The following is a 10165-nucleotide window of genomic DNA, read 5'->3' on the forward strand; positions in this document are numbered from 1 at the left end:
ATGTGGCTGTGCTTGACGGTAACTGGATTATATAAGTCACTTCGAAATAGAAGTCGCGGCTCTTTTCAGATTACAAAAAATAGTGACGTATGTTTCAGAAAAATACTGTGCTATGTTTATAAAATCCAGAATAACGCTTTAAATAAACGCTCTTCATGTAGAACGTTCATAATTAATGTCGTATTTAAGCTTATACAAACAAACAACTTGTCGCTTCCAGGACGAGCTATATATATGTGTGTGCGTATGCATGTGAATGGTCTGTTTGTCATTAGTGTGGCTCTCCTGTGACGTCAGGCATGGTGAGATGGACAGAGCCTGCTGTGCACATAAAACACACAAGCTCCTAACACACAAACACAGATGCCTACCCGCGCCTCACACTGGGGCTGAAAAACATTTCTCAGAATAAACTTTACAGGTGATTAATTTCGCATGAATGAGTGTGTGTGCGTTTGTGTGTGTGTGTCACCTGGAGAGTGGCTGAAGGAGTCTGATGAGGCATCTGACAGTGAATGGAGGGACGCGGCTCGACTGGCACTGCGTGTAACTGGACCCTCTCGGACTGGAGGCTGGGACACAAAACACACACACACATAAGCATATGAACACATGGTAGATTATTGGATGTCTGATAAAAATATAGAAGGTGAGACAAAAATAAGCAGATCTAAAAATTAATTGGGATTTTATATTATATCTGTAATTAAACTTTATTTTGGCTGAATGTGTTGATTTGGTGCATTTTATGTCTGGTCATGGATCAATAAATATAATACTTAAAATGGCCAATAGGTGGCAGAAAGTCGCTGTCCTAATGAGCCATTCACAGATCATTCATTCATTGAAGCGTTCAAATGATTCGTTCAAAACACTTGTTCATTTAGAAAAGAAGCAATGAATGGATCATTGATCAGGGAAGGAAACTGCAGTTGTAGCTCTGAGATGCTGAGACGCTTCGGCTTTGTTTAGAAACAAAGAAACACACAGTATTGTGTCTAAGATGCAACTCACTCAGTATTGTTTGTTTGCTGAATTGTTTTAGGAAAATGACACTTGCTTCTGGGATTTTACTTAAGAGATAATTCCCCCCAAAATCACTATTTACTCACCTTCAAATGATTTTAAACGGTTTCTTTCTTTTTGTAAACACACAAAAGAGGATATTCTGAAGAAAGCTGAAGAATCCATAACTATCAGAAAAAAAACATACTATCAGAGTTTCTGCAGGTTTCCCCAAGTTAAATTTAAGACTTTAAGACCACTATGACTGAAATTTTAGACTTATGCAGGGCTAATTGCTAAGGATTTTTTTCAAATATACCAGTTAGAAAAGATGTTCACTTGCCTTATCAAAAAATTACAAATGAAGGCAAATTAATAATACAATAATAATAATTTAGTTTGAATATTTTGATTAATTTTCAAAAATATCTATTCACAAAACCTATAAACCTTACCAAAACTAGAACAAAACATAGCTGTCAATTACTTCAGTCTACATTAATATTAATTTAATAATAATAATAATAAATAGGCCCGGTCAGTATCCTCAACAGTAAATAAATGGAGAACTTTTAAACAAATGTTACTGTAAGGAAGTTAATCAAATGCTATTTTTAAATAAAAAGTTAAACACTTTATTGAGATGGATCGTTGGTGGCTTGATTTGGTAGCTATACGTGAACAAAGAAAATTTAAGACCTTAATTTAAAAAAAGGTTAAAAATAAAAAGATTTAAGACCTAAACACAACATTTCAGTAGATTTAAGACTTTTTAAAGCCTTAAATTTAGCTTTTGAGATTTAAGACATTTTAAGACCCCGCGGATACCCTGACTATGAAAGTGGTTACAGGTTTTCAGCTTTTTTCAAAACATCATCTTTTGTGTTCAACAGAAACTCAAATTGGTTTGGAACAAGTACAAGGCGAGCAAATGATGAACCATTTCTTTAACTGAACTGTATTAAGTGCATATTGAAAAATATGATGATGTCTGTTTGTTAAATAATTAATTGGGTCATTAGAAATGCATTCTATCAGGCTTTATCACATCTGATAACAAATCTGATCTTTCAAGAAGTTTTTTGTTTGTTCATTTGCAATTAGGATATTATTTAAAACAAATTTTATTATACATTAATAATTTGATCAAGTAAATAAGGTTTCTAAATGACATAAAATATCAAGCAATGGCATTTGTGTGACGTACAGTAAACATCTGGTCAGGAAAAAGAAGAAGGGTTTGGATTTGTTAGACTTCAGATCATAAAAATTCTAAACTAAGACAAAGGGAATATAGACACTAGGGCTGTGCGATTTGGGGAAATATCTAATTGTGATTTTTTTGACAGATATTGCTATTGTAATTTGATTTATGATTTAATTTTACATTTACATTTAGTCATTTAGCAGACGCTTTTATCCTTTTATACAGATGAGGACAAGGAAGCAATTTACACAACTATAAGAGCAACAGTGAATAAGTGCTATAGGCAAGTTTCAGGTGTGTGAAGTCAACATTTTGTAGTCAAGATTCAGCTCAATATTCTGTATCATAGCTTCTTACTGCTAAAATGCAGTGAGTGTTAGTTAAAAAAAGAAACTAAAAAAAGATATTAACTTACTCCAACATGTACTCAAATTTGTTTTTAATTATTCAGAAATTAAACTTTTTTTTTCTCTAGAGCACATAAAATGATCTTACCTTTCTGTAAACAAGTTCAACTCAAATTAGGGAGATTATGTAACTTATTATACAAACAAATACATCATAATTATAAAGATACAGAACACTCAGCAAACTAACATGGCTGATAAGGCATGACTGCAGACTCAAAATTTCTGATTGGGCAGAATCAAAGTGTGCTCACTCAATTGGCTAGTAATACTATCACACACAGACAGCAGGTACGCATTTGCTCTGGGGGGGGGGGGGGGGGGGGGGGGGTATAATACATATATATTCCATATTGCTGCCTCGTGCAATTAGCTAAACGCAATGTTTCATAACATGATTGATCGAATTAATCGAATTCGATTTTGATTAATTGCACACCCCTACTAGACACTTTCTAACTGTCAAATGTCAGTGCAAAATGTTAATAGTAAGTTCCTCATAGATCTACAACATGTTTTTTATATTAAAACAAATCTAGAAAGAAATTGACTGGCTGAGAAAGGTCATTCTGAGAATCATTTGTTTGCAAATGCCACTTGTTTTGAAAATGTGCATCTAATGAAAACTTAATTGCCCCAAAACTCACTGAGGCCACTGTAAAATCTGATCTTAAAAGTGTCTGAAAGTGAGCGGATGTTATTCAGAAATGGAAAAGGAGATGATTATTTACTCTGAAGCGTGAGAAGTCAGAGTAGGAATCGTCATATGTTTTATGATGCGCGTCCACCAGTGTGTCGATGATGTTGCGCTGCTCATCTGAGAGACGGGGCTTCTGCGCCTCCCTGTGCGCCTCCTCGTCCTTCCTCCTCTGAATCAGCTCCTTCTTCCTCTGAACCTCCTCATCCGTCAAAATAACTGAAGAAAAAACACAAACGAGTGTCATTACTTTCCTTTTGTAACTATTTGAATGCAGCTAAATATAGACTGAGATACAAAAACTGTTTATTTCTGTGTTCACTAGTTTTTTATTATGAACAAATTTAATCAATTTGGATAGTAGCAAATAGTGTGTGATTTACTTACAGATGATAGATAGATAGATAGATAGATAGATAGATAGATAGATAGATAGATAGATAGATAGATAGATAGATAGATAGATAGATAGATAGATAGATAGATAGATAGATATAAAAATAAACGAAAAATATAAAAATAAAATAAATAAAAATAAGAAAAATTGGTAAAATGAATAAAAAATTTTAATAATAAAAAATAAAAAAATTTATAAATAAATACAAATAAATCATAAATTAATAGATAATAATAAAAACATTTATTGAATGAAATAAATAAATAAAAAAATAAAAAAATAAATATTACAAATAATAGTTAAAAAAAAAATTAATAATAATGAAAATGAATCAAAAAAATGAATCAATAAATACAAATAAAATAATAAATAAATAAATAAATAAATATAAAATAAAATAAATAAATAAAAAAAATAAAAAAGAATAAATCTAAATTTAAAAATAAATATTAAATAAATCAAAATGTATAAATCTAAAATTTAAAAATGAATAATAAATAAAAATTAATAAATAGAATGAATAAATAAACAACAAATAATAAAAGCTAAAATAAAATTTAAAATTAGTTTGAAAATAATAAATAAAATGTATAAATGAATAAACAAAAATAAATCCTTAATAAATAAAAAAATAAGTAAAAAAATTATTAAATAAAATGAATAAAATAAATAATAAATGAATAAATAAATAAACATTAAAAAATGAATAAATAAATAAAAATTATTAAATAAAATGAATAAATAAATAAAAAATAAAATAATAAATAAAAGGTAAAAAATTTAATAAAACTAATGACAATAAATAAATAAATAATAAATTAATATTTATCCTATAATAGCTAAACTTACTGGAATAGCAAATTATTCTTGTTACTAATTTCCAATCTCTCTAAATGAATCTGCATCTCTCAATTTGAAAACATGTCCTAAATAAGATGAACAAACACTATCAGCAGTTTATTTTTAATCACACTGCGACCTTAAGCACATAGTTCCAACATTAACGTTTATAGCTGTTATATTATGATTGATGGAGTCAATAAAACACTGGTATCAAATATTACCTCCATATAACTTTTAATTTTATCTTATCTTTCCGCATGTGATGTTTGTTTTTAAAATTGGCAACATACATGCAATACTTTGTACTGACATCTCTTCAAAACAAGCCACCAAGCAAATTTGTGTTTAACATAGAAAATTTAACAGATGTTGAACAATAGTCCAAAAAAAGACTAGTCATCACATGTGTAGTCGTTCATTCCTGTCTAATTGATGAGTAGTTTATTTTTGAACTATTGTTAAATGTCTATTAGATTTTCACTGACAGCCCAAATTTATCCTTGTTTTAACCATGACCTCTATATTTAGACATTTATGAAACACAAAAATGCTTGCTGGGAAGTGACTGTTTAGAAATGCACATTTGAAGTACCTTTCACTTTCAAAATGACTTCCAAACAAAACGCCACATAGGATTGTTTGCTCACAAATTGCACAACTACTTCCTCATACAAAGTATCGCTTTGCTAGTAGCCTTTCTTTAACTTTAGTGAAAGGATCACATTACTCGCTTTTGTTTGGGATAGACTTACAAACACCAGATCCGAAGGACATGAAAATTTGTCATTAAAGGGGTAGTTCACCCAAAATTGAAAAATGCAGTTTTCTACTAAACCTACACTCGTCACAAACACATTAGAGTTTCTTTTTGTTGCTGTTGAACAGGAAATAAGTTATTTCGAAAAATGTTGAAAAACTGTAACCATTGACCTTCTTATGGCTCGTTTCCACTGACTGGTACGGTACGGTTCGGTTTGGTACGGGTCACCTTTATCAAGCTTGCGTTTCCACTAACAAGGGTACCCATTTGGTGGGCGTGGTGTATGACAGAAAGTTTCAGTCGACGTCATTCTCGCTGGAGGAAATGTCTACAATAAAGCTGTACGGGTCGCTCACATATCATATGAAAAGCACTTCTCATAAAACAGATGCTTCATACACATAAATACTTGTGTAGAAATGTTTATTACTAACTTTTCTATGAACATGAGTTGATTATAACTGCAGATCAATGACAGTGCGAAACAGCCTACTGTAACGTTTGTAATTATATTAAATAAATAAATAAATAAATGAACACATATAAACACATACAGACCCTTACACTCTCCGATATGTTATCAATTACAGAAGAACTACACACAACAGACAGTTCGTCCGTATTTAGGTTAAAAAAACAACACAATATATAGCCTACAGTCAGCGTAAACCTCTCATTTGTGAGCTGTTTGTGGCTGTTTATCAAGACAACGACAAGGTTTGTTTGAGCCCGGGTAGACCATGGCTCGTTATTATGTGTATAAATAATTCAGCTGTAATCTCTCGGCTGTGCGCGTATTTTAAATATGGCGTTTTTTTTGTTTTTATTCTGGCTTGTTGCGGAAGCGAATGACGTATCTCTGTAAACCAATAGCGTTCAGCTGCACGTCTAGCTCCGCCTTTTGGTGCCCTTTCTTGTGTTTGGTACCCTTTCGGAAGGGTGCCGAAAAAGTGGTACGGTACGCTTTTTGACAGTGGAAACGGCTATAAAAGCGTACTAAACCAAACCGTACCGTACCACTCAGTGGAAACGGGCCTATAGTATTCGTTTTTTAGGTAGTCAATGGTTACGGGTTTTTAACATTCAAAGTATCTTTTTTTGCGCTAAACAGAAAGAGGAAACATTTTTTGTTGAACACAAAATAAGTTGTTTTTTAAAAAATGTATAAACCTGTAACCATTGTTTTCCATAATATTTGTTTTTCCTACTAAAAAGTCAATGGTTAAAGGTTTCTAACATTCTTTAAAATATCTTCTTTTGTGTCCAACCAAAAGAGGAAACTCATAAAGGAATGAAACCACTTGAGGTTGAGCATATTAACATTTCTGGGGTGTACCATTTATTTTCTTTTTTTTAACTCTCTCAGTTTTTTTTAATCAACTCTTGTTTTGAAGGAATAGATCAGCTAAAAATGAAAGCTCTGTTGTTTTTTACTAAATCTTCACTTGTCACAAACACATTCAAGTTTCTTTTTTTGTTCAACACAAATAAGATATTTTTAAAAATGTTGAAAACCTGTAACCATTGACTTTCATAGTATTTGTTTTCCATACTGTGGAAATCAATGATTACAGGTTTCTATCATTCTTTAAAATATCTTCTTTTGCATTTAACAGAGAGACGAAATTCATAAAAGGTATGAAACCACTTGGGGTTGAGCACATTGTCATTTTTGGTTGAAGTATTTTTTTTTCTTTCCCTCAGTTTTTTTAACTGTCCTTTTGAAGAGATAGTTCACCCAAAAACAGAAGTTCTATCATTTTTTACTCAACCTTCACAAACACATTCGAGTTTCCTCTTTCAGTTTAACACGAAAAAAGATATTTTGAAAAATGTTGAAAACCTGTAACCATTGACTTCCATAGTATTAGTTTTTCCTACTATGGAAGTCAATGGTTACAGATTTATTACATTCTTCAAAATATCTTCTTTTGTGTTCAACAAAGAGGGAACTCAAAGTTATGAAACCACTTAAGGTTAAGTATATAAAAACCTTTGGGTGAACTATTTTATTTATTTATTCCCTCTCAGTTTTTTTTTTTTTAAATCAACTATTCTTTTGAAGCGATAGTTCACACAAAAATAATAATTTACTTGTTTTTTACTCACCCTCAAGTGGTTCCAAACCATTATACATTTCTTTATTTTGCTAAATGTTAAAAATATATCTTTTCAAGAAAGCTGGAAACCTGGAACTATTGATTTGCATAGTATTAGTTTTTCAATGGTCAATGGTTACAGGTTAATAACATTCTTCAAAATATTTCCTTCTGTGTTAAACAGAAACAAAACTCATAAAGGTATGAAACCACTTGAGACTGAGCATATTAAAATTCTGAGCAAATTTTTTATTCTTTCTCTCAGTTTTTTAAATCAACTCTCCTTTTGAAGAGATATTTCACCCAAAAACGAAAGTTGTCATTTTTTACTCAACCTTCACTTTTCACAAACACAATCGAGTTTCCTCTAAGTTTTACATGAAAAAAGATATTCTGAAAAATGTTGAAAACCTGTAACCATTGACTTCCACAGTACTAGTTTTTCCTACTATGGAAGTCAATGGTTACAGGTTTCTAACATTTTTTAAAATATCTTCTTTTGCGTTAAACAGAAAGATGAAACTCATAAAGGTTTGAAACCACTTGAGGTTGAGCATATTAACATTTTTGGGTAAACTATTTTTTTTATTCACTCCCTCTCAGTTTTTTCTCTCCTTTTGAAGGGATCATTCACACAAAAATAAAAAAATGTACTCTTTTTACTCACCCTCAAGTGGTTCCAAACCATTACACATTTCTTCATTCTGCTAAATGCTAAAAATACATATTTTCAAGAAAGCTGGAAACCTGTAACCAATGCTAGGGCCAGACGAAATCTGCGGACGTTTATTGCTATTTCTGCAGAGAATTTGGGGGAAAATCTGCGGATTTCTGTGGAATTATTTTGGGAGTATCATAACTAAAACCTTAATATGTGAAATAAAAAATAATATCTTTTTAACTTTTATTTAATGTCTAAAATGTAAATCCAATTAGATTTACTTTATTTGGTAAACAAAGCAAGTCTCTCATATAACATCTTGACTAAAAGACAGAAAATATTACTGTACAAACTGTATTGTACATAAATCATATGAACATTTTCATATTAGTCAAAAATATTACAATACTTAATTTAAAAACTGAATAAATATAGATTCACACACATTTACTCAAGTAAATAAACAGAATTAATGATGGGATAAAAATCTGCGTAATTCTGCGGAAAATCTACGGAATTCTGCGTGCGCAGATTCCGTGTGGACCTACCAATGACGTCCATAATAGTAAAAACTAACACTCTGGATTTCAATGGTTACATTTCCCAGCTTTCTTCAAATTCAACAGAAGAAAGTTCAACAAGTCTGGAACATGATTCATTATTTATTATTAAATGATTCATTTTTGGGTGAACTATCCCTTTAAGTCTATTAAAATGACCCAATGAGACTCCAGGTTAAATCAAATCTATACTATAATTATAACGTGAAATAACAAAGAATATCTTGGCTCCCTGTGCTCAGTGTTCCAAGATGTGTCATGTTGGCAAGTAACTCACACTCTTTCATCATGCCAATATCTAGGCAACGCTTGAGTCTGCAGGCCTGGCAGTGGCGACGGTTATCTTTAGTGATGGTGCAGCTTCCATTAAAAGGACAGGTAAAACTGGCCTTCCGCTTCATACTGCGCCTAATGAACACACACACACACACACACACTATTAATAGAGTGGCAGTATCACACACTGCTAACACCTAATATGTGTTAATGTGTTTCTTAATGAGCATCGGTGCAAATGTGTGAATTCCAAATTGCACGAGGAAAAGTGTGTGCGCGTGTACCTGAAGAAGCCTTTGCAGCCCTCACAGGTCATGGCATTAAAGTGAAAACCAGTAGCTTTGTCTCCACACACACCACAGATGCGTGGAACGTTCCGGTCGAACTCATCTGGCACTTGAGTGGATGTACTGACAGCTGACTCCATCACTAGCAGACGAGGGAAGAGGAGACAGTCATAAACACAGAGTTGAGCATTTAATGGTGATGACTACAAGACGACTTACATATTAAAAGACTGCAGTGAACATAGCTGCTTTATATTTTTAAATGTTTTATATGCTCACCGAGGCTGCATAGATCAAATATTAAAATTTATACAACGGTTCTGTCTGGTTCTTAAATCTTAACGGCTGATAGCCGTGCGATATTCTGCAAATAACAGCACTTGTACAGCCTCTTCACCATTGTGTATTACTCCGCCCACATACAGCTACAAGCAGAGGACACTCTACAGTTTGACAAATATTGCAGCTGTTGAGCAACATAATGTACTTTTGAGGCTTTTTTAGTCGAGAATGTCGTTGTTTAGATTGCAACTATGCAGTTTATTTAGGATAGTGCCTATTTTAAATATTTATAATTTTGGAGACACATTGGCTGCCATCAGACTGTCTGAGTCTGCGTATTTTGACGACTGCTGGAAACCTGTAACCATTGACTTCCATAGTACTGTATTTGTTTTTCCTACTATGAAAGTCAATGGTTACAGGTTTCCAGCTTTCTTCAAAATATCTTCTGTGCTCAACAAATAAAGACATTCAAAAAGGTTTGGAAGAACTTGAGGGTGAGTAAATGTTCATTTTTGAGTGAATTACCCTTTAAGATAAATCAGTTGTAGGCCGGGACTGCATTCTCACTTATTGTCCATTTTAAACTACTTGCTTAACTTCTTTTTAGATGACCAGATGCATGCATTTTGTGCTATTTCAATCAAATCCTGTGGAATAAGTCCACAAAATTTACATATGGAA

General features: G+C 32.2%; 1 protein-coding gene across 1 annotated transcript in view; it reads right to left on the reverse strand.

Moving 5' to 3' along the window:
- The window catches only part of vdrb (vitamin D receptor b), a 48414-nt gene that overhangs the window by 13347 nt on the left and 24902 nt on the right, over positions 1 to 10165 (reverse strand). Inside the window, exons 2-5 of the mRNA XM_056460180.1 lie at positions 9197 to 9341; positions 8914 to 9044; positions 3351 to 3535; positions 473 to 572 (exon numbers count right to left, since the gene is read on the reverse strand). Coding sequence (XP_056316155.1) covers positions 473 to 572; positions 3351 to 3535; positions 8914 to 9044; positions 9197 to 9339 — 559 coding nt within the window. The 5' untranslated portion in view covers positions 9340 to 9341. The remainder of the gene's footprint in view (positions 1 to 472; positions 573 to 3350; positions 3536 to 8913; positions 9045 to 9196; positions 9342 to 10165) is intronic.

Source organism: Danio aesculapii, chromosome 6 (assembly GCF_903798145.1).
Source record: "Danio aesculapii chromosome 6, fDanAes4.1, whole genome shotgun sequence".
Classification (NCBI taxonomy): domain Eukaryota; kingdom Metazoa; phylum Chordata; class Actinopteri; order Cypriniformes; family Danionidae; genus Danio; species Danio aesculapii.